The sequence below is a fragment of the Prenolepis imparis genome, unplaced genomic scaffold (assembly GCF_030444845.1).
Source record: "Prenolepis imparis isolate NDT839.2.m4 unplaced genomic scaffold, iyPreImpa1.0 SCAF_11, whole genome shotgun sequence".
Lineage (NCBI taxonomy): Eukaryota > Metazoa > Arthropoda > Insecta > Hymenoptera > Formicidae > Prenolepis > Prenolepis imparis.
The window spans coordinates 6,439,255-6,465,934 of record NW_028141169.1 but is presented as its reverse complement, the minus strand read 5'-3'; the positions used below and the strand labels follow the sequence as shown (position 1 = coordinate 6,465,934).

The following is a 26,680-nucleotide window of genomic DNA, read 5'->3' as shown; positions in this document are numbered from 1 at the left end:
ACTATTAAAATGTATAATCGATGAATTTTTGGCTCGTCTTAAAATATTGGAAATCGATACTTTTTTACCGCTGACCCTATGCGACGCTTCCTTATTTTATGTATATCATATTAAAAAATTTGTACGCTGGTGTCTGCATGGTACGAAAAGATTCTGTAATTAATGTACTATTAAAATGTATAATCGATGAATTTTTGGCTCGTCTTAAAATATTAGAAATCGATACTTTTTTGACGCGGACCCTGTGCGACGCATACTTATTTTATGTTTATCGTTATAAAATATTTGTACGCTGGTGTCTGCATGGTACCAAAAGATTCTGTAATCTATGTACTATTAAAATGTATAATCGATGAATTTTTGGCTCGTCTTAAAATATTGGAAATCGATACTTTTTACCGCTGACCCTATGCGACGCAACCTCATTTTATGTATATCAAGTTAAGAAATTTGTACGCTGGTGTCTGTTTGGTACCAAATGATTCTGTAATCAATGTACTATTAAAATGTATAATCGATAAATTTTTGGCTCGTCTTTAAATATTAGAAATTGATACTTTTTTGACGCGGACCCTGTGCGACGCATCATTATTTTATGTTTATCGTATTAAAAAATTTGTACGCTGGTGTCTGCATAGTACCAAAAGATTCTGTAATCTATGTACTATTAAAATGTATAATCGATGAATTTTTGGCTCGTCTTAAAATATTGGAAATCGATACTTATTACCGCTGACCCTATGCGACGCAACCTTATTTTATGTATATCCAGTTAAGAAATTTGTACGCTGGTGTCTGCATGGTACCAAAAGATTCTGTAATCTATGTACTATTAAAATGTATAATCGATGAATTTTTGGCTCGTCTTAAAATATTGGAAATCGATACTTTTTACCGCTGACCCTATGCGACGCAACCTCATTTTATGTATATCAAGTTAAGAAATTTGTACGCTGGTGTCTGTTTGGTACCAAATGATTCTGTAATCAATGTACTATTAAAATGTATGATCGATGAATTTTTGGCTCGTTTTTATTTTGTATAAAAATAATCTGCAAACAGCGTACTATTAAAAAAAACAAGCGATAAATTATATTGTCTTTTTATATAAAATAAATACGAGCATGCAAATTATTTTATATATTATAAATAATATAAGTCTGCGCAGTGTAGGGTTCGCGGCTACAAAGTTTTATCTTTAAATATACTAAAAAAGAAAAAAATTCATCGTTTGTTTTTTGTTAATAGTACATTGTATGCAGATTACTTTTATACCATACAGATTCGAGCATACAAGTTTTTTTATATAATACACATAATATAAGTCTGAATTTTATAGGTCCGCGGCAATAAAGTATAAATTTTTAATATTTTAATAAGAAACAAAAATTCATTGTTTTTTTTTTTTAATAGTACATTTTTTACAGATTACTTTTATACCAAACAGATTCGAGCGTACAAATTTTTTCGTTTAATACACATAGTATAATTCTTCGTTATATAGGGTTCGCGTTAAAAAAGTATCGATTTTTAATATTTTAAAAGGAGCCAAATATTAGAATTAATACGATGGTTTTTTTTAATAGTACATTATATACAGATTATTTCTGTATTTTATGCAGATTTCTCTTATACCAAACAGATTCGAGCGTACTTTCGTTTAATACACATAATATAATTCTGCTTCATATAGAGTCCGCGGTTATAAACTATCGATTTTCAATATTTTAAAACGAGCCAAAAATTAATCGTATATATATTTCAATAGTATATTGTTTACAAATTATTTTGGTACCATAAGCATACCAGCGTACAAACTTTTTGATCTAATATACGTAAAATGAATCCGCGCCGTATGGGGTCCGCGGTTTAAAAATTTTAATTTTCAATTGTTTAAAGGGAGCCAAAAATTATTCTTTCATATATTTTAACATTACATTGACTGCACATTATGATGGTACCATCAGCATACCAGCCTACAAACTTTTTGGTATAATATACGTAATATAATTGTGCGCCGAATGGGATTCGCGGCTTAAAAATTTTAATTTTCAATATTGTAAAACGCGCCAAAAATTTATCTTTCATATATTTTAACTGTACATTGCCTGCACATTATGATGGTACCACCAGCATACCAGCCTACAAACTTTTTTAAACTGACACGATACGAATTGTCTGTCACCATAACCGCGATCTCGGTCGCCTCGAATCGACCGCCAATCCCATACGCGGAAGAACGGCAACAATACGTGCGATATATTCGATTTGGAGTAGTTCACGTTACACACGACTTTTCTTATAGTAGACTAGTCGCGGTCGCATTTAGAAAAAGAATTCAACAGTATAAAGCGCTCCACATTGTTCATGTATACCTTAACATTTCCGCGTCGAGTGTTGTGTGTTGTCACATTATATTTTAAAATAAGAGAATTACACCAGAAGAAAATTCGGTATTGTTATTGCAATTGTAATTAATTTTATAATGCCGATTTAAAAAAAACTGATCTGAAGTAATAGGAAAATTCCTTTTTTCTGATTGGTCGATCAAAATATTGTTGGAAGCGCTATCTATGTTAATCGATTTTTTCAATGATCGATTAATCGCTCGAAGAAGAAGAAGATGCGAAAGACTGATCATTTCTAACTAGGCAGTTGGCATCACTGTGGCGACAGCACGCGTAAATTTCGTGCGTCGCGTCGCGAGGATCGTAGATCGTAACTTCGTTTAATTATAATTGTCGCGTGCTGTTCTCTCAAATATACGTCGCACATAATTAACAAAAGCGCATAAAATATGCGTACGATTAAAAGCGGGAGTGCCGTATGAAGTCGCGGACGGTTAACGTCGGGAGTGTCGTACAAATTGTCGTGCGATTATTTTATTTCGCTGATTAATGCGCGTGATCGTATTTTCGCGAGCGTGTGCTGCTATAAGTGCCAAAAAGACGCTATAAGTACAAACAAAAGAGGTGAAGGAAGAAAAGGCCCAGGGAGGCATCGAGCAACGCCAGAGCAACCTTGTCGTAAGTAGATTATACTCTTATTTCATTTATTATTTATTACTTGTAAAATTATAATAATTACTCCTTTATCTCCGCGATAACGATTCATTTTACATAAATGTATAAAGTAATAGGATAATTTTTCATATTTTACTTTTTAAAACTTTTATTTAATATTTTAATAAATTATAATAAATTTTTCATAATAATGCACACAACTATTTATAAGAAAATTAATATATTTTTTATATGTATATTTAGATCTAATTTATTCGACGAAATATAATTTATACATAATTTATATAATTTATTCGATTAATTGTGAAAGACTCTAACCTCTATAATTATATTTTAACAGTTGGCATCACGGCGGCGCCGGCGACTTCCCACATATTTTGTCAGTTGGCATCACTGTGGCGACATCCCGCGTAAATTTCGTGTATCACGCCTCGCGGACCGTAGCTTTGTATAATTATAACTGTCGCGCGTGCTGTCCTCTCAAATACGCGTCGCATATAATTAACGAAAGCGCTTAAAAGTACGTACGATTAAAAGCGGCAGTGCCGAAGTATGAAAATAAGTTATGTATGATTAACGTCGGGAGTTCTGCACAAAGTATCGCGTGATTAAAATCGGAAGTGCCGTATAGAGACGCGTATGATTAACGTCGGGAGTGTCGTTCGAATTGTCGTGCGATTATTTTATTTTTCTAATTAATGCGCGCGCGTAATTGTATTTTCGCGAGCGTGTGCTGTGTAAGTGCCAAAAAGACGCTACAAGTACGAACATAAGAGGAAGAGGAAGAGGAGGCTCGAGAAGACATCGGGCAACGGCGGAGCAACCATGTGGTAAGCAGATTATAATTAGAATAAATTTATATTAAATTTATTATTTAAATTTTTATTAAAATATAAAGTTTAAAATAAGTTTATATTTTTTAAGAATAAATTTGGAATAAAATGTAAAAAAATAATTTGAGAAATAAAAATAAATATGGATATTTAAGATAATTTACAAAAAAATAAAAAAATTATTATATTGAACTTGGTTATAATTAGACAATTAATAATAAAAAATGTTATATATATATATATATATATATATGTATATAATTCTATATTGTTTATACAATTTATAATTATTTAACTTAAGTTTTTAAAATTAAATTTTGTTATATTTTATATAAATTTTGATCTAAAAGAATTATTAAGTTTAATAATTTTTATGACGTAATTTTATTAAATATATTTTACGGTACAAATAAAAGTTCAATTGTGCATTATTGACTTTTTCAAATATTAATTATTTTATTAACTATTTTGTATACATATAATTTGTGTAATTCTTATGTTATAGATCGCATTGAACTATAAAGCTCCGCTGCTGCGCATCGTAACGGTGAGTGTATTACATATATACATATATAACATTATTTGTATAAGTAATTTAAACACCAGTAATTAACTAGAGCGCAATCTTGAAAAGAGAGTTCAGAAATTTGTCTCTTTGTTTGATTCCTGCAGATATTCTTCTTGATATATATATATATATATATATTCTGAAATTTATTTCTGATTATATTTTCCAAAAAGAAAAACAAATAAAAACGAAGGAATTTACTATAATGCAGTAGATTTATAGCGCCGTATACATTGATATTTTGTGGGAAATTTTACTCTTTTTTGCATAAAATTTTAAACATTCTTACACAACGATAATAAAGTACTACTTAATTCTTATTCTGCAGATATTGATATACTGTGGAATAAATAAATAAATTACTTAGCAATTTCCATTACGTTGATGTAAATTACGAAAAACAAACGAAATATGAAAGTATTTGAGACCTCATAATTGTCAGTATTGTTCTTAATATTCTTACGTTACTGTATTCCGTGTAGTAATTAAAAGAACAGAAAAGCAGAAATCTAAAGACTTCACTTTCATTTATATTTGATGTTCACATAGAAACGCTTACATAGCAATGTATATTTTAAATATATACGATTAACATTATTTTAAACATATTATTATTTAAATTTTTATAACATATTATAATTTAAAAATTTAATTTGTAAATTAACGTTTTAATCAGCTGATTTCAGCCGAAAAATATTAATAAAGCATTAATTTGCTAATTAAATTCTAAAATAATAATATGTAATAAAAATTAAAATAGTGATATGTTGTAAATAATATGTCATAATATCTTTTGCTCGATTAATATTTTTTGACAGATATCAGCTGATAACTGTCGAAAATATTAATCAAGTTTAAAGTATTGTAACATATTATTTAAAACATATTATTACTTTAATTTTTATAACATATAATTAGTTTAAAATTTAATTAGGAAATTAACGTTTTAATTAGCTGATCTCAGTTGACAAATATAAATAAAGCGTTAATCTGTTAATAAAATTTTATAAAATAATAATTTGTAATAAAAACTAAAATAGTAATATGTTGTAAATAATATGTTATAATACCTGATCATCGATTAATATTTTTTGACAGATATCAGCTGATAACTGTCAAATATATTAATCGAGTTAAGTATTGTAACATATTATTCAAAACATATTATTACTTTAATTTTTATAACATATAATTAGTTTAAAATTTAATTAGGGAATTAACGTTTTAATTAGCTGATCTCAGTTGACAAATATAAATAAAGCGTTAATCTGTTAATAAAATTTTAAAATAATAATGTGTAATAAAAACTAAAATAGTAATATGTTGTAAATAATATGTTATAATACCTGATCATCGATTAATATTTTTTGACAGATATCAGCTGATAACTGTCAAATATATTAATCGAGTTAAGTATTGTAACATATTATTCAAAACATATTATTACTTTAATTTTTATAACATATAATTAGTTTAAAATTTAATTAGGGAATTAACGTTTTAATTAGCTGATCTCAGTTGACAAATATAAATAAAGCGTTAATCTGTTAATAAAATTTTAAAATAATAATGTGTAATAAAAACTAAAATAGTAATATGTTGTAAATAATATGTTATAATACCTGATCATCGATTAAAATTTTTTGACAGAAATCAGCTGATAACTGTCAAATATATTAATCGAGTTAAGTATTGTAACATATTATTCAAAACATTATTACTCTAATTTTTATAACATATAATTAGTTTAAAATTTAATTAGAAAATTAACGTTTTGATTAGCTGATCTCAGTTGACAAATATATATAAATAAAGCGTTAATCTGTTAATAAAAATTTAAAATAATATGTAATAAGAACTAAAATAGCAATATGTTTTAAATAATATGTTATAATACCTGATCATCGATTAATATTTTTTGACAGAAATCAGCTGATAACTGTCAAATATATATTAATCGAGTTAAGTATTGTAACATATTATTCAAAACATATTATTACTTTAATTTTTATAACATATAATTAGTTTAAAATTTATTAGGAAATTAACGTTTTAATTAGCTGATCTCAGTTGACAAAAATAAATAAAGCGTTAATCTGTTAATAAAATTTTAAAATAATAATGTGTAATAAAAACTAAAATAGTAATATGTTGTAAATAATATGTTATAATACCTGATCATCGATTAATATTTTTTGACAGATATCAGCTGATAACTGTCAAATATATTAATCGAGTTAAGTATTGTAACATATTATTTAAAACATATTATTACTTTAATTTTTATAACATATAATTAGTTTAAAATTTAATTAGGAAATTAACGTTTTAATTAGCTGATCTCAGTTGACAAATATAAATAAATCGTTAATCTGTTAATAAAATTTTAAAATAATAATGTGTAATAAAAACTAAAATAGTAATATGTTGTAAATAATATGTTATAATACCTGATCATCGATTAATATTTTTTGACAGATATCAGCTGATAACTGTCAAATATATTAATCGAGTTAAGTATTGTAACATATTATTTAAAACATATTATTACTTTAATTTTTATAACATATAATTAGTTTAAAATTTAATTAGGGAATTAACGTTTTAATTAGCTGATCTCAGTTGACAAATATAAATAAAGCGTTAATCTGTTAATAAAATTTTAAAATAATAATGTGTAATAAAAACTAAAATAGTAATATGTTGTAAATAATATGTTATAATACCTGATCATCGATTAATATTTTTTGACAGATATCAGCTGATAACTGTCAAATATATTAATCGAGTTAAGTATTGTAACATATTATTTAAAACATATTATTACTTTAATTTTTATAACATATAATTAGTTTAAAATTTAATTAGGAAATTAACGTTTTAATTAGCTGATCTCAGTTGACAAATATAAATAAAGCGTTAATCTGTTAATAAAATTTTATGAAATAATAATATGTAATAAAAACTAAAATAGTAATATGTTGTAAATAATATGTTATAATACCTGATCATCGATTAATATTTTTTGACAGAAATCAGCTGATAACTGTCAAATATATTAATCGAGTTAAGTATTGTAACATATTATTCAAAACATATTATTACTCTAATTTTTATAACATATAATTAGTTTAAAATTTAATTAGAAAATTAACGTTTTGATTAGCTGATCTCAGTTGACAAATATGTATAAATAAAGCGTTAATCTGTTAATAAAAATTTAAAATAATAATATGTAATAAGAACTAAAATAGCAATATGTTTTAAATAATATGTTATAATACCTGATCATCGATTAATATTTTTTGACAGAAATCAGCTGATAACTGTCAAATATATTAATCGAGTTAAGTATTGTAACATATTATTCAAAACATTATTACTCTAATTTTTATAACATATAATTAGTTTAAAATTTAATTAGAAAATTAACGTTTTGATTAGCTGATCTCAGTTGACAAATATGTATAAATAAAGCGTTAATCTGTTAATAAAAATTTAAAATAATATGTAATAAGAACTAAAATAGCAATATGTTTTAAATACTATGTTATAATACCTGATCATCGATTAATATTTTTTGACAGAAATCAGCTGATAACTGTCAAATATATATTAATCGAGTTAAGTATTGTAACATATTATTCAAAACATATTATTACTTTAATTTTTATAACATATAATTAGTTTAAAATTTATTAGGAAATTAACGTTTTAATTAGCTTATCTCAGTTGACAAATATAAATAAAGCGTTAATCTGTTAATAAAATTTTAAAATAATAATATGCAATAAAAACTAAAATAGTAATATGTTGTAAATAATATGTTATAACACTTGAATATCTATTAATATTTTTTTACAGAAATCAGCTGATAACTGTCAAAAATATAAATTGAATTTAATGTAATGTATAACATATTGTTCAAAACATATTATTATTTTAATTTTTATAACTAATTACAATTTAAAAATTTAATATGTAAATTAACGTTTTTATCAGCTGATTTCAGTCGCAAAAAATACTATTAGAACATTAATTTGCTAATTAAATTCTAAAATAATATGTTAAAAAATTTTTTAAAGTAATATGTTGTATATAATATGTCATAATATCTTCTGCTCCATTAATATTTTTTGACAGATATCAGCTGATAACTGTCAAAAATATAAATTGAATTTAATGTAATGTATAACATATTGTTCAAAACATATTATTATTTTAATTTTTATAACTAATTACAATTTAAAAATTTAATATGTAAATTAACGTTTTTATCAGCTGATTTCAGTCGCAAAAAATACTATTAGAACATTAATTTGCTAATTAAATTCTAAAATAATATGTTAAAAAATTTTTTAAAGTAATATGTTGTATATAATATGTCATAATATCTTCTGCTCCATTAATATTTTTTGACAGATATCAGCTGATAACTGTCAAAAATATTAATTGAGTTTAGAGTATTGTAACATATTATTTAAAACGTTTTATTATTATAATTTTTGTAACATATTATTATCTTAAAATATAATTAGCAAATTAATACTTTAATCAGTTGATTTCTGTCGAGAAATATTAATAAAGCGTTAATTTGGTAATTACATTTTAAATGTAATAATATATGTTAATAAAATTAAAATAGGAATAAGTTGTAAATAATAATAATAATTTATTATAAATAAAATGTTATGCTATTTTAAAGTTGATTAATATTTTTGACAGTTATTAGTATTATAACATATTATTTAAAATTATATATGAAGTCATTTTGTATTTTTATACAGCTAATAGATATCAGACTCAAATAATATACAAAATGATACAATATATATCTATATTTACATGCAAACACACACACGCAGTATTGGTGATATTGTAGCGTTTTCGTCGATTTAAATATAAAAAAATAATATCTTTATTAGATATTTTTAAAATGCTCTCACAATCGAATAAAATTATTATCCTAAGCGATAACGAATAAAACTAAAATATGTGAAAAGAAGTATAGTTTTATTAACAAATTAAGTAATTTTATCCAAAAATATATTTTATAATATAGATAATTTTTTTCTTGACGTAAAAATTATATAGGATAAAAATATATTCTTTTCAATTTTTTTTTCTTTGTTTTTTTTTTCTTTTTGTGAACATACGATTACTAATATTGATTTCATATAGATATCATTAATGTTATTTATGAGAGGTTTTTTGCATTATCTCGATTCATTTCTAGATGATGAGTTTGCCAACTGTTGTACGTTTTTATTAAAGATATCTACTAATTCGACTATTAATATCGATATTCTTCATATTCATGTATTTCTTTCACATAAATATTGATTGAATAGATTTTTAACGTAACATTACCAATAATTATTAACTATTTTTTGAAATATAAATAAAATAGATTTGAAAAAGATTAATAAATAATTAAAAAGAAATACATTAAAAAAGAAATAATTTACTTTTTAGATTTGTCCAGAAAATGAGATTTTTAAAAAATGCGCAAAAATGTTTGTAGAGATATATATTTTACGTAAAAGCTTAATGATATATACACGCACATATACATATTTGATATGTAATATATATAACTTTATATGTGCAGTCTTTATATAAAACAAAATAGGAAAAGAAGAACAGGGTTGATATCAATAGTCACAGGTCTATTTATTAAAAGCCAGTGATTCATAATACATCGTTATTTTTTGACATTATATACATTACATACATAATCCGTTTAATATTGTGTATACCTTTCTCGTCTATATACAGTTAATAATGAAAAGTATAGGTAGCACAATTTTTCTCAGCTGCGCGCGCTACACGCTAATTGCTTTTTCTCTTTTATTTTTTTCTGTGTGTGTAAACTTCACCAGAAGCTCCACTATAAACGGATTTTGCGATTTTTTCGTAGCAATTTACAATAGTACGTAATACATCAACATTTTACATGACGCCAAAAATATATCGTATATTTCACATGAAATGAACGTCTTTCTTACATACATTTGGGGATAGGGATCCTTCATACATGACCAATATTTATTATATAAAATAAATCAATTATAAAACATAATCAATCAATTATAAACATAAATTATAAAATAAATTTGTTTTTGAAGTGTTTATAATCTTCGAAATTAAAAATTGATTTTATAATAATATCTATTATATACAATTTTCAATGAAGAAAAGTTGAGATTTAAATCTATCGATGCAAGAATGACGTACATTTAACATACACAAATTAGTTTTAATCCATTTTTGCATTCAAATTTTAAATTGTATTTGAATTTACAAGCATTTGAAAATCAATTCCATGCTTTAAACCACAGATTTTTCATGAGACTATAAAATGTCTGAGAATATAAATATATGAAGAAGTAAATACTTTTGTATGTGTATTCTGCGAGAAATTAAGAGCAGCTGGAACGCGCGTATCGCGTACGGAATACATTGAGAAAGGGTGCGCGAAATGAAACCAGTTTTTTAGCTCCTCCCAAGTCTTTTAAGTATATTCTCGTCTCTTCATTGGTTAAACATGTCCATTGCATGGTTTCGTGGACATTCGGTTGCACGCATGAACGTCTATCATAATTATTTGTAGGTTACACAGTAAATTTTCATTCAAGATATTTTTTTCGATATTAAAAGTGCAAAACTGTAACGAATTAATTTAATTCGATTTACATTTCAGAAAGCTGCAATTTCATAATTCAAATATTTTCCATATATAGTTTCCATATTTATTAAGCTCGAAAGTATTCTCTACTTAAAAAAAATTGATATAATTATAAAAATTGATATAATAACCATATTTTTAATTTATAAATGTTAGATTTTTTATCTAATGTATATGCGTGTGTGTGTTGTGTATGCATTTGATATCTAAATTATCTATCTTTTTTTTTATTGCATTAATACAACCGGTTTCTATTAAAGTCGTCGTGTATTAGTCCATCTTTTAAAATCGAGTCAAAATCAATCATTTTCAAACTCTAAATTGCATAACCCAAAAGACCTACATTCACTTAAGGATCATCAGAACACATCGTACATTCACACATAATGCGTGAAATAGAAATTATTCGATTCTTTTAAGTAAATATTTTGAAGACAATGAATATGATGAAGAAAGACTATGAGAATGCGTCATCTGATTGCAGAACAATCGTTTTTTATAAATTTCCATCCACTCGATTATCGATTTTTTATTGCGATGTCACTCGAATCGAGATGAAAGAAAAAGCAGTAAGATCAGGCGAAGGCCTGTATACATGCAAGAACGTCGTCGCTCTGGATATGATTATTTCGGTCACTCTCGTAGTCCGTTGGTCACATAGAATGTTGAGGCGGTGGTAGCATGATCTCGTAACCAGTTGGCACGCTTTGCTGCTGATGATGATGATGATGATGGGAGCTGGACATCATATCATGATGGGTCTGCTGGTAATACTGATAGTGCATGTGGTTGGAGTAGTAGACTGAACTCTGCTCCACGTCTTTTCCTCGGGTTTAAAAAATTGAAGATTAGAATAATAAAATTCAAAAATATAGAAGAGTACGAATGATATAGAAAATCGGGTGTCTATTGAATCGTTCATCGATTTTTGCAAGTTAATTCATAGTAATTTTTTACCCGAATAATTATAAAATAATCGAGTAATTAAATAAATAGATAAGTATAAAATTGACAAACTAGGAATTAAAAATTTTAGTCAAGCTTATATCGTGTTAAAAGTTTAAGTTAAACGCATAAAATATTATATATCCTGAAGAGAAGGATTGATATTCTTCGAATGTTTAATATACCTGTGTCACACACGCTGCGTCCGTAACAAAGAGCTTTGACATTGTTCATGGGGCTCAATCCTCCATTATGAGGATGCGCGGTATGAACGGACGACGGCGTAACTGGAGTAGCATATCCATGATGAGGTCCCATAGGACTCATACCCATCGGACTGCATGGATTCATTGCGACTGGAGACATGCCCATAGTCGATAGAGGTGACATCGCTAGATTCGGACTGTCGGAATCAATGTTCTGCAATGACTGCATACTGCCGCTGTTGCTCACCGAGCTATTAATCGTACTGTTGGCAGTGCTTTGGCAATTTAGTGGTATCATGTCCCTACAAATAGAATACGTTTACAATATTAGAAAGTACACAAAAAAGTATTTTTTGTCGTCGTTAAATATATTTCTATATCTTGTCTAAGTAGGCATATCTTATATGTCATCAAATTTTATCTATACTACTGTTGAATTAATCTCATCTTTGAATTAAGTCGCCGATTAAATTGCATATAAGCATTACACTAGTCCTTTTCGTTCAAGTTGTTGCATATATTTTAATATACAAAATTACAAAGAAAAATATTTTTGTCTTAACTAGAGCTAGTTCTTTTTAAAATTCTTTTCATTTTTACGAGCCATTAAAACTCGAGATCTTCAGGATGCTCGTTAACGAAATTTCAAAAGGTCTAGTAAAAACAAATTAATCATTCAATAGAGACAAAAGGGACTGAAGTACGTGAGAAAAAGATCTGGGAACACTTGGAATAATTGAGTGATCGTAAATTTTGCTGACAAAAATCGGTCGATTTTCAAGCATTATACTGCGTACGTGTATTGTTTTAGAGTTCGTAAAAAAATGGTATAGAAAAGAACTTGCTAATTCTTTGAAAAGTTTCCTAATAGCGCATATTTTCGAAAAAATGTCTAATGTCGTAATCGTCCTGAAAAATTTTACGAGCGGATAGATCAAATGGAGAACACGAAAAGGTCAGAGGGAAGACGATGACACTGGACGAGGACGAGGACGATGATGACGATCCCCTTGTTTCATGCGACATCATTATTCTATACCTATACACTATACACGTTGCTGCCGTGGAAACGAACCGCGAAACTGACGCGCTCACGCACTCGCGCGTGCGCCCGTCTGTGCGTCAGGCACGGTGGTCCATGTGCAAGAACAGCTCCGCCCATGACCATGAGTTGCCTTTGCTCTTCTGTTACTCTCCTCCGCACCCGCGTTCTTCGCCTAACGCGAACGTCGAGCCGCGCATTTTTATGGCCGCGTTTCAAGGTCTGGGATTTGAAGAAATACACGCCCTGCGTGTAACGCCCTGTTCACCCCGAATCCCTTTCTCCGGCCTGGCGAATGGGAGTCTAGGTCTCCAGAAGCAAGGGGGGAAGAGAGAAATTTTAGGGCTCATTTCGATAATATTTCGAGAAGGCTATTAATGTCGCCTGTGTTATGTTATAATCTTGAAAAATTCATTTTTTTTAAGAAGTATATGAATGTGATAAATCAATTTGACTATCAGCAATTTCGCGCATGATTTAATAAATCAAAAGAATCCGTATTTAAATTTAGTCATGAAGATTTGAATCACTTAACGACACTTAGAAATTATCAGATAGAATCGCATTTATAATCTATATTTGCATCATTCCCGTTGGCGACCTGGTGCTTCTCGACCTAACGAGGAAGAAGGCGCGTCCTCGTTCTTACACGGCACACGTAAAGATAAATCGAGGTAGCAGCGGAGGGCCGGCCGTGGCCTTTATGTAGTAAACTATTGGTAGTGCGAACAGCTCAATGGTGAAACAGGAGATGTAAACCGAAGCTGCATCATAAAACGGTAATGGGGCGTCGCGTTTCCTTTTCCTAGAGCCTTCGGCGAGAGACGGGAGGACGCTAAAGGACGGGAAAAGGGAGGAAGTTCGACTTGGTTCTCTGCCACCAAGAATTGTTTTCTCGAAAGCAGAGGAAACGATGGTGAACGGCTGCGAGAAGTTTGCGTGGACGCGGTGGATAATCTCGCTTGAAAATTCAAAGATCAATCTCTAGCGAGGAATTATATTATTTGGTCCCTTAAAGCTAAGAGCCTCAAGTTCGGTAGTTTTTCAATTTTTTTTTATTAAACATGATTTTTTTATTAATAGATAAAGAGACTTAGAAGAATAGTAAATAGCTTTGACCTTCGTTAATTAATTCTTAGGGGATTTCACGCAGCACACGCATATATCGTGTCCTTTTGCGCGCGTCAGGGATATATATCTGCGTGTATATATATACATATATATATATATATATATATATATATATATATATATATATATATATATGTATATATATACACGCAGATATATATCCCTGACGCGCGCAAAGGGACACGATATATGCGTGTGCTGCGTGAATTTCTGGCGCGTTATACGTAGTTCGTGCGTGCGCGAGAAGAAAAGAATGGAGAACGGACGCGGCGTTGTTATGGCTACGCCGCGACGGTCACGGCCCACACTTCTCTCTTTCTTTCTCTTTCTTCCTTTCTCTCTTTCTCTCCTTGCTACAGGGCCTTACTACCGCTCTAACGGACCCACGAGAAGTCATGCAAATTTCGTCCCTCTCATCGACAGAAAAATGTATATGCTTTAACATGTTTAAGTCCTCTTATTAGATTTTTTAAGTAGTACGAGTCAATATTTCCGATACGAGACGACAAGTTGGAGTATTTTGTCATAAATTTTCCCCCGAAGAAAAGCCTCGTTGAAAAATTCTTCTTCAAAATAGTCATGAAGAATACAAGCAAGATTCGAAAATGATAAAATATATATTGATAATATTAAATATATTTAAAGGCAAATATTTTTTTCTGTTCTCTTAATTGAAATCAGTGTATTACCACTGATAAGCAGTGATCTCAGCAGTTTCAAGCATAAGACTGAAAAATCTCACTGAGAAGAATAAGTTAGTAATAGTGGGGGGGGGAGGGATTTTTAAAAATAAAATTATACTGTCACAATCAGTGAAACATGAGACGGAAGACCAAAGCGTGACTGTTATCACTGTCTGATGTTATCGATGATATTTTCACTGATTTTTAAGAGATAGTTTAAAAGTATGCATCAAAATTTTTTCATTTCTTAATTTCTCTAATTATATATTATATGTATATGTGAATATAGAGTTTAATCTAATTTATCTAATATTATTATTATTTATGTAATACTAATTTTGTATTATTATAATACGAAGTAAACGGACTTATTGTTGAGCGACGGATTTTCGTACGTCGCTCCCAAGAATTTCGCTCTCGATCTCGTGCGTCTCGATCCCAAGAGATTAAGTCTACGTTGCCCGATCTTATCGTAATTTGCTCTACCCCTGTTATGTCAATAAACGGCTGAACACGCGTCCGGCATTATCTAAGCGTGACTCCGTCTGCATTTCTTTTTTACGTCTCTCCCGCCGCTTTTCTCTCGGGTGTATCGTTTACCAATGAACCTCGCACGTAACATAACAAGCCCCAATGTTACGTATAGGGCTGCCAGACCTTATTCCCTTTCCCTCCCCTTCCTCGCTCGTAATCGCCACAAAGGACGTCAACACGACACAGACATTAATTAGATAAGCCCGCGGATTAGATAATCACACCGGAGAACCAAACAACACCGGGTCCCTGAAGAATGTTTCACGATTATATCATCGCTCGATTATCGTTTTGAGTCCGGTAAATATTTCTCTGGGCGCAGGACATAAAAATCTGTTGTTTATAGATTTGAATAATCTAATTTTTGATTACAAAGAAAAAGATTTTATGCGTGCTTTGCTTGGTCTTTCCTTGAACGTAGAACTTAATATAATCATAATTTGATTTTTATCATAATTTATTAAACCATTAACTCATTAATGAAAACGATATAATATCCAGTTTCTCCAATAATAATTATGTTCTTATTGCAATAAATTATAGAATCAAATTAATTTCTCTGATTTTTTTATATTTTTTTTGTGAGTTATTAACGAGTTAATACTACACACAAAGCTTGAATTATGTCTTCGCGTTAGAAAAATCTTTGTTTTTTGTTGATTGTTGTCTTTAGTTTTTAAAACAATGATGTATTTAAGTTAAAGATGTGACATATTTTTTGACACCGGAAAATAATTAAAATGATTTAGTACGGTACGGGTACCTATACATTTCAGACTCCTGCAAAAAGAACAAAGACCCCCCGTGGGTCACTTAAAACTTATAGCTGCCGTATGTTTAGCGTGGGAAATTTTATTTTTAAATGTCTCTTCTCATTAGTGAGCAATTACACTTTCTTTGAAAAAATGAGTATGTGATGATAGAAATTAAAAAATTGATAACAACAAAATTAATTAAAATAAAGTGCAAGTCTTTGCTTGTACGCTCAGATTGTAAGCACCCGCGCTAAGTGTCTCGCTCCTTTTTCTTTTCTTTTTCTATACGCAGAAAAAATCGTTTCAAGTTAAATAGAATTACGCGTATGACCATTTCCATATAAAACATATTTGTAATTTAATTAAAAATTAACAAGTTTTAATTCTTCTGGCGTCCTCATAGTGTGTGTGAGTGTGCGTAAAATTTATTCGTATACAAAATACTTACGTTCTCGTTTGCGGCGTGCGATCTCGCTGCCGGCGATTCTTGAACCAATTGGACACCTGAGTCAGTGTCAGGCCAGTCTTCTTCGCGAGATTCTTCTTCTCGTCCGGTGTAGGATATCGATTTCTCATGTAGCATTCCTTCAGGGCGTTTCTCGATCGTTCTTTGAAGCAGTAAACGGTCTCTTCGCCGTCCCAGATCGTCTTCGGTAGCGGGTACTTTTTGCGCAATCGATATTTGTCGACGGCGCCCAACGGTCGACCGCGAATTTTCTCGGCCTCGCGGTAATGCGACTTGAACCACATTTGCTGGAGTTCAGGGTGACGACGTGGCGAGAAGGGATGGCTTTCCAGAATCGAGTAGAGTTCGTGATAGGCTCCGCGATGAAAGGCAACGGCGGCACGCGCCATCAGGACACTTTCGCCTCCGCGCAGCAATTCTCCAGGTGGCAAGGACCAAAGAAATCTGTCATAAAGAATAAAGTAATTTCTTTTTACTATACCTCGCAAGAGAATAATTTGGAGCAAAAAAAAAAAAAATAAAATTTTGAACAAAATTTCTTAAACAAATAATGAAAACACTTACATAAAGAGTATTAAAGTGTCCGGTTTTTTATGAATTACCTCGACAACTTCTCGATGTCCTGACTCTGTGACAGCGCTTTGCACATGCAGGATATCTGCTCGGACGTGAAATTGCTAGTGGTACCGTTGAAGGAGAGGCCGCTGATGCTGACGATGTTGGTGTTCTGGTTGCTAGCGGAGCTGCAGGTGGAGAGTTCCTGCGAATACTGGGGACTGCCGTTCGACGTCGGCGTCGGATTCTGGGGATGGTGGCTCAACCCGAGACCGGACATCGACGTCGCATTGCTGTATTGCGCGGCTGCGTTGCGATGCACGACGCCCATCTGACTGTTGCAGTTGCTATTCGGCGATGACAGCTGATCCGAACTGTCCGACATCCTTGGCTGGCGTCTGCGTGGCTCTCATAAACCGAGGTGTCGGACAGAAGACAGGATTCCGAGCTCATTCGCCGGTCCCGTGCGCGGGAAATATAATGAAACGCAATAAACGTGAGCTTTTCCTTCGCGATTCTCTTTCGGTTTTTGAAGCTTGGTCGACGAACACTTGTCTCGAATCACAGATTAAAAATCCGACAAAATTGCAAATGAAAAAGGGACCAACAGTCTGTGTTGCACAACCTCCATTTCAATAAAGTTTCACTGGTAGTTCTATATCTTTACGAACGTTCGTTCATTGTCCATATATTATATTGTCACTTTTAGACTTCTTTTTTCGTCGTGCATTTGCGAGACGTAGTTTTCCGCTTCTGCCATTCAGCAGTTCGGGATACTATATCGTGGTGTCTTATAGATCAACCGGATGAATAACTGATGACGAAAGTAAGCATCCGTTATTCGCACGTTTGACGCGACAATTGTTTAATCACGCACGTTTCATTCATAACTATGCCGATTACATTCTCATTCATCAAGATTTGCTCCAAAGCCTTGACATTAAAAAAATAAAATTAAAAAAAATCGTTAAATGCACGTATTTGAGAAACTGTATATTTGCAAGCTTTAATTCTGAAAAAAATTTCACAATTTCTCTACGATAATCGTACATCTATGAATCATCGTTCTCTTATAAAATATCTGACGGTCCATGTACTTTATTACAAAAGAGTAGCTCGAATGTTGAATTATTTTTCAATTATTTACGATGTCACAATTATCTACATAATTGTCAGTATAAATTTTTACTTTTGCATTTAAAACTTTAATAAACGCGATTCTACAAACGATAGTCATTTTGCGCTTCACATCGTTGATAAAAAAAAATGCATAGAATTCCTATATATATTATGTATTACGCATATATGATTATTTATTTGTCCTTCAAAACTGTATTTGATTTCTGCATTGTAAGCAAATAACTTCGAACTTGAGTTCCGGAGGTGTCTGAAATCAAATCTGAACTTCTCGATATTTCGACGACGGTTCATAATTATGTAATCATAATGCGATACTTGGCGCATCTGCAATAATTCTTCACGCGCACGAAAGAGCTCGATCCTTCTTCAAAGATATCCATTGTTAGTCCACCGTCCATTCACTGTTTAGTCGCTGACATGCGAACTTTTAACCTGAACTCTTAATCCTTCCTGATCGGTGTTATTTGCGAACCACCCGCGGTCAACTCGTGCAAAATAGAGGGATGTTTTTCTTAGACACCTCGTGAGACAAGTAGCACTAAATCAGATTTCGTCGCAAAATCACCACCTTTTGCGTTGCCGACGACCCTCGCAAAGGTGGTAACCATGCGTAAAAGGGTCGGATCGCGCGAACAAATAACCGATTGCGTAATTGACCGAACTCGTCGAATGAAATCGCTTTTTGGTTGCGACGGACCGCTCACTGAATGACCAAGTCACCAAGTTAGTAAGGCGAACTCGACGCTACTCGCTCGTGGTGCAAGCCACCGCCGCTTCCGTCGTTGGATTGTGGTCATGTAGCCGCTTCTGTCGACGGTTGTGGTGGTACCCGGTAGCAATGCTGACGGTGCCGTCCTTTCTTTCTGTCTCTCTCTATCTCTCTTTCCTCGTCTCTCTCTTTCTCCCTCTTCTCTCTTCTTCTTTCCCCTCGTTCTCCTGCTCGTCCTCCACTTTTTTATTTTGGCTGAACCGCGAGACTATGTACGAGATGATTGGTCGACGTGAGGTGTGCAACACCATGCCATTGGTCCGATTCGAGGGCGGTGCGACATTTCTACCCCCAAACGATAACATCATCCCCATCCGAGATCACCGGTGCCGCCACTGCTCTGCTGGTCCCGACGCGACGCTTCCTCTGATTCCTCCGTACGTGGTGCTGGATTCTCACCTGGTGATCTCCGCGACGGACCGATTACCTGGATATATCGAATTTCGGCGATTTCTTCCTCGAGTCTGACTCGCGTAATTTCTTTCTTTTACTTTTAGTATGTAACTACTGCGACAAATTATGGTATTATGCAACAGGTTTTTCTTTCATGATCTTCTGATATTGGATTCTTGATTGCATTTATGTTTCATTTGCTTTCTCCTTTGGAATATATCTTTATGCCGTTTTAATCTTCAATATAATTCGTATATTTCCATAGACATAATTATATATCTTCTAGAATATAATACGAAGTTAATTGATCGATGAGATTTGATTATTTTCTCATTATTTCACTTCTTTTATAAAATTTGCTTCAAGTATAAAGTAATTCAAAGCGCGTAGATGGCGACAGAAATTTGCTTAACGAAGATTTTGTTTTATTTGTGTGCTTATCGCATAACTCTTTCCGTTTTACGATATTCAGCAATTTTTGTGCGATTTTTGTTTCGCGCGGTAGATACTGTTTTTCCACTATCGCGGAGCCGGCCGAGGAATCACGGAATACGCGAGACCAATAAACACCGGAAATGGAACGTGTCAACGTTACCGTACACCATGTTGTGATTCCATACGACGCTATCGTATCTTGCGTTTAACTAATTTCACAACAACCGGCAATAATCATCCACCCTTTGCTGATAGATTTGACGAAAGGAAGTCTGTCATAAATTTTTGTTTACGAATTATTATATAGACATCATATTTCGAACGAATTATTATGCACGCACACACTTGAGCTATATAAATATAATAGTTGAATAGAGTTGAATAATAACACATAAAAAATGCCCCGCAATATTGACAATAAAATTAGATTACATAATACGCATAAAAGGTATATATATTTATTAAAAATAAAATTATCGTCAATTTATTTTTATTTATTAGAATCACGCAATTTTATTATAATAAATTATGTTATTTTTTTATTTTACTATAAAGATTAGAGAATGACTGATTTAGAGGAAGACTTTCAATGCGAGATAACGTATCGAGGAAGGCGGCTATCATTTTTTTAGAGCGTTTACTTTTCATGATAAGATTTCCACCCTCTCGCGAAGGTCGTTGGCTCATCTCCGGAGTCGTATTATGATACACATTTCTGCAAATATGATCCAACGACAAACGTAACTTTAGCTGTAGATCGGTCCGAATACGAACTCGTACACGCCCAAGGATCGGTTTCGTTCATTCACGACCATCGTATATATCGTTTATCGTTACGTGTTCTTGTACGCGTGCATCTCGATCGTTTACCTCTCTTTTATAATTTCAGTAAAATCCTGCACTATATTACAATTAATCGAATTGAGTAATTAAACATATTTTTCTCTTTTTTGTAGAGAACAAAATTTTAATATAAAATATAAATATAATATTTCTTATAAAACTTACAATTAGTATAGAGATATAGATTAGAGAAGATTCTTCATATTAAATAAAATATTTTTGTCTACGTGGTAAAAATACACGTATGAGAAAAAAGTAAATTCTAAGCTAAATCGCAAAATACTTTAATACTGTGATTATTATTAAATGAGGATATTTAAGGGTTGATTTTATTAACGATAAAGAATAATCACGACAGATTTAGAGCATTCGTCATGTGACGGAAATCTGGCGGTTGAAAATAGCAAAGTGTCTGGCGGACCACCGGCGTTATGTAGATCAATGAAAGCCGATGCATCGGTGGATGAGTGAAGATGTCTTTCCACGCCACGCCTCGCCAATCCTTTGAATCTGATCCGCCTTTTTCGACTAATTGCCATTCGTATGTCCTACGATGCAGACGTTACGTGACACACGATAATGTTGCTTTTGTCAGAATTAGAGTGAAAAACTTGTGAACGTGTTAAAAAAAAAGTTAGCAGACAAATTTCAATAATGCACTACATAAGATAATTTAATTTATAGAAGTTTAAAATATGATTTCATGTGAATTGATTGTCTCTATATAATCTTGATTACTCTCTTCATATATAAATTAATTATAATGATTTTTATTTTAAATTTTATTTTTATTTTAAATTGAAGATTTATTATGTGGAAAAGATTTTTTTTATGACTAAAGTTTCTGCAATTTTTATTTTATTAAAATTTTTTTATATAATCTTGATATATAACACTTATTTGAGGGTTGTATATTTTGAAAGGGTTGAATAGATTTGAAGTCGATTATTTTAAGTTTCGATAGTCAATATGTTTTTCACAACTTCCAAATATTCTCGATATTCAATATTTTGCTCATTAAAATCACAATTCTTTTTTAAAAAAATAAAATTTACTTTTTGCGAAAGATTTAACTCGATTCGTCATATATTTCTGAGATGACTTCCACCTGTTACGGTCCAGTTTGTACAGTCTTTCAATTGATGTCACTGATCACAGGATAAAAAAAGGAGAGATTATGAGATGTATATAAAAAATGAAAGAATTATGATAATTATTCCGATTCATCTATGTGCGGCACGGGGATGACACCGTTCCCAAAGCCAAGATCCAATGATAAAGGGGCGGCGCCGTGCTTTGCGATGGCGTCTCCTTCGATTTGGTGTCGGATTTCTCTCCAAGCCGCCATTTTCTCTCCTCCTCTCTGTCTCTCTCGCCCTCTTCTTCCCTGTATCCTCTCGTCCTCAACCCTTGGGACGGGGATGATGCTCTTCCTTATCAAAACGAACCGACCGACTTTGCCGATCCTCCTCCATTCCCGTTAGATCCAAGGGTGCACTTGACGTTTTCGATATTCGCATGAGTATACTTCGTCTACGTCTTCGGCAAATGTTTCTCGAAGAGATAATTGTAGCTGAAATATAGCAGCGTTTATTAGTAGCGGAAAAATGATTTAAAAAAATAATCTTACTTATAAAGAATGAATTGTACAATTAAAGTTGTGCAATTAGAAATAATATGCTGATGTAGATTTAAAATGATTTATTATCTGAGATCATCATTTCTATTTACAATTTGAATGAAAATGTCAAGGGATCATTTCTTTGTAAGCTTCCGATTTTTGTCATTACATATCTTCCTAACTAACAATAAGCCTTAAATTAAAATTTTATGAAAATAAACTCCATCTGAAATTAATTGAAGAATATAGTTGTTTTCAACTATATATATATTCTTCAGCTTTGTTTGCGCAAGGTGTTTCTTTTTCATTTGCTTATAACTCGAAAAATATTGATGCCTCAACACTGAGGAAAAATCGCATCTCCAAATTAGCCAAAGAATCTTCTCGTCTTTAAAAGGAAATTTAGAAGTTTTGGGATACTTTGCTTTAAATTTATCTATGTCGGAGTATACACCCCCATATATTAAAAGTATATGCATTTTATTTGCCGCGTTTGCGCGAAACGGATATTAATTCTCTCATCGTAATTTCGTGCATCCAGAGTCGCATCGAGCGGCAGATAGATACGACAATGCCGACGAACGAAGCAATTCTAGAATTAAATTTGTTCGACATAGCGAGAGAAGAGAAGCGCTTTGAAGCGACGAGAAACGCATTTCGTCGGAGACGAGGCGCGAATCCACTTTGCGCCTTGTCAGAACTCGACCGTTCGAAAAGCACCCTGTTTGTTGTACCTGGGCACATCAAGGTATTCGTGTACGAGGCAAAGAGCACCGGCAGGTGCTACGCGGGAGGAAGAGCGGTGTTGGGAAAGAGAAAGAGGGGAACGGAAAGACAGAGCATAGCAGGGGTTGCGCGGAGGAGAGAAACAACAGCAGCAACAGCAGCAGCAGCAGCGGCGGCGGCGGCGGCGGCATCGTGTTTCACTGTACTGCGTTTAATTGCATTCCAAAATGGCTCTGTGCAAAATCCTCCCCCTCCCCCTCCCTCTCTCGCCTACCACTCTCGCAATCCTCTTCCAGCCGGGCACAGACGGCGAGGCATCTTCAGCGCCGTAAATCCAGATAAATTAAACCGACGCTGCCGGTTCTCTCTCTCTCTCTCTCTCTCTCTCTCTCTCTGATAGATTCCAACGCGCCCTTGTTTCCCTTCCACCTCGCTTCCGCCGTTTGTTCCGGGTCACGCCGGATCGTCCTCTCATAGTCGCGAATGTATCTACGGTTTCACGTAAAGCGACGTAGCGATAAAGAGCCGGTGAGCCGTTTGTAATGACGGATTCGCAAGTGCCGTGAAATCGCACGCAAATGCATTGGGTTCCGGAGAACAGAATGCATAAACTTTCCGAGGGTATAACGACGTGAAATAGTATATTTCGAGACACTCGCACAAACTCGAGTGGCTCATCGAATTTTCTGTATTTTTCATCGTTATTCGACAACAGTCGAGATATCTGTCTTCTTTTGAAGTACAGAATTTTATCGCGTTTTAACTCGTTTCTCCTTCAACCCTGCAAGAGGACGCCGTTTACAAATGCTTTAAAAATGAAAAAAAAAATGCAAACTTTATAAAATCACAGAATTATAAATTAAAATGATTATTCGATACATATCTAATTATATAAATTAATGTCAGATGTGTGAGAGACCAATTGCGAGGCGATGATGGCCACCGCGGAGATACCCCGAGCAGTCCGGGGTAACGACGTTGTTGTATCGCAGGTGCATCTCGTGTTTCCGCGGTGTCATCGTCCGACGCATCTACGTGCCGTTAAAATTAATATCGGCGAACAATGAGCCGGGTCGAGAGGTGACGAAAGGAGCCCGTTCGCGGCATCGCGCATCGTGTTGGTGGCCGAACGACATCGGACACCGTCTCCGCCGACCGTCGCCGCCATCACCGCCGGTCGTGAGATAGCGACTATCTTGGTGCACACGTTACACACGTACACGCTGCCCTCCGCCCCCGGGGGACTCGCTGACAATCGGCGGTGTATCGCATAGGCGACCGGGTTTATTTTTAGCGGCCGGCATTCTCGATGCGCACCTGAGGCGAGGCGACGCGACGTCTCGGATTGTCAGGACGGAAATACACGCGCGAGATAAACGACGTAGGTCCGTGCGATCGCGCAATTGTCCTCTCTCCTATTTTTTATGACGGAGAAAATTGAATTTTTTCAGCGATTATTGCAAGTAGATGAAGAGTCGATCTCGATAGGTTCGCGCGAATAGGTGTTTCTACCACGACAATTTGAAAACTGAACGTACTCGCTCGATCCCTCCTCCTTCCAATGCGATCGCATCGACGAGGTGAGGATTAGGCGACATAATCTGCCGGTTATTTTCCCATTAGCACCACGGCTCGATGCGAGAGATCAGCACGAGAGATCTTTTGGTCCCGTCCGAGAACGAACGGCGCGCGAACAGGCGTGAACACAGGTAGCCCCATTCAGGGGCCCACGAGGGTCCCCAGCCCTAATACCCGAAAATATGCTCTTTATGTGTCACTGGCCACTTTATCTCGCGGTTCGTCGTGTCAACGGGCTCTCGCTCGTAGATCGAGGGGATACGATAGGTCTTCTAGCTTCTATCCCTCGTACGTGATGTATACTGAAAATTATTTACAGCTATCAGACGAAATTTACGAAATAAGTCTAACGACACACATATAAAATATATTAATATTTGATACAATAATAGATGATTTTCTATATCAACACAAAAATGTGATATTTTATCGTTTCAGAATTACTTGCCTCGATATTGCATTTTCCGAGTTGCCAATTATTGAGTAAATACAATCTGTAATTGACTAAATTAGTAAGTCGCGTTAATAATAATAATTATTATTATTGTTCCACGTGCCTAAGGCGCAAGGTCTGTCTACCTTATTAGGGCTTGTATAGCACGAAGGGCATCGTAATAGGACGAAATTGTCGATTACACGGTTAGTTAGATGCGCTCCGTGATTTGAGGGTAGCGCGTACGAACGGCGTACTGTCATCATCCCTCCTGTAATCGTTTGTATGCATATCCTCATATCCTCTTAGGTAGTTTCTCGCTTAGTCCACGTGTTTTCAAATTAAAGAGACAGAAGATAAAAGAGAAGTGTCTTGCGCGCAAGTACGTATGTACATCATCTAATAATGCGTGACATTAAGAGAGACAAAAAAATTCATATAACATGCATACATGCGGCGAAAGAATATATACGTGAAAGAAAAGAAAGTCTTAAAAAATATAGTTATCGCTTATAATTGTATATATTGTACTTTAATTTGACTTTTAGCGAATTTGGATCCACTAATGTATACTTGTGCACATTAAAGGTTAGTGCATACAAATTTACAATGGCATAAATAATTAAAAAAGTAAAATAATTACTATCAAGAGCTAATATATTATTATTGTTCAATACGAATAATGATAATAATAACTCGTACTATTATAATTATCTTGCTGCTTTTTTATTTATCCTATTGTAATTTTTTGTACGATAATATGCACTTTTAATATGCACCAATGCGCACTACTGCATCCAACCGAATTCAATATTACGATCGTAGCGCGAAAAAATTTCTGTTTAATGATATTATTGGTATTTAAAGAATATTATTTAATCGTGATATATGAAATGGAAATTACAAATGGGAACATCAAAACTACGTAACGACGAACCGATGAACGACGCGCATGAAGGATCATGTTGCACGTTACTATGCGACTGCATACACCGGGTATGCACACGACACAGCTCTCATGCCGAAGATCGGTCAACCGGAAAATTCACTTTACACATATACATTCACGAATATATTTCTTTCAAATTATTTACATTATTTGCTAACTGACACTGCAACATCGGTACAAATCATTACGATATACGCTAGAACGTTGTTCACCGACGTTTCGATTGCATAGTAAAATAAATGAGAAAAACTTATGTGTCAAAATCATAAAAAAAAGTAATTTTATAAAATAAAGTGAAAATAAAAAAATACTTTTACATTTTTTATTCAGTTTTCAAGCAGTTATTTTGAAACAATTTTCTTCA

General features: G+C 32.8%; 1 protein-coding gene and 1 long non-coding RNA gene across 3 annotated transcripts; one reads left to right on the top strand and one right to left on the bottom strand.

The window, feature by feature from the left end:
- Positions 1-2,768: 2,768 nt before the first annotated feature.
- LOC145943165 (uncharacterized) lies at positions 2,769-4,404 on the top strand. The gene is made up of 3 exons (XR_014426488.1): positions 2,769-3,026; positions 3,364-3,853; positions 4,362-4,404. It is a non-coding gene; the product is annotated as an uncharacterized LOC145943165 (long non-coding RNA).
- Positions 4,405-10,095: 5,691 nt separating this feature from the next.
- On the bottom strand, positions 10,096-19,348 carry Six4 (homeobox protein six4). 2 transcript variants are annotated; one of them, XM_083050069.1, is made up of 4 exons: positions 17,477-19,348; positions 16,857-17,318; positions 12,243-12,565; positions 10,096-11,938 (listed from the first exon to the last, which is right to left on the bottom strand). In XM_083050069.1, the coding sequence occupies exons 1-4, from the start codon at positions 17,812-17,814 to the stop codon at positions 11,766-11,768; spliced, it is 1,296 nt and encodes a 431-aa protein (XP_082906195.1). In that variant the 5' UTR covers positions 17,815-19,348; the 3' UTR covers positions 10,096-11,765. The 2 variants fall into 2 exon arrangements, with proteins under 2 accessions (XP_082906195.1, XP_082906196.1); XM_083050070.1 differs by having other exon boundaries at positions 10,096-11,932.
- Positions 19,349-26,680: the final 7,332 nt, after the last annotated feature.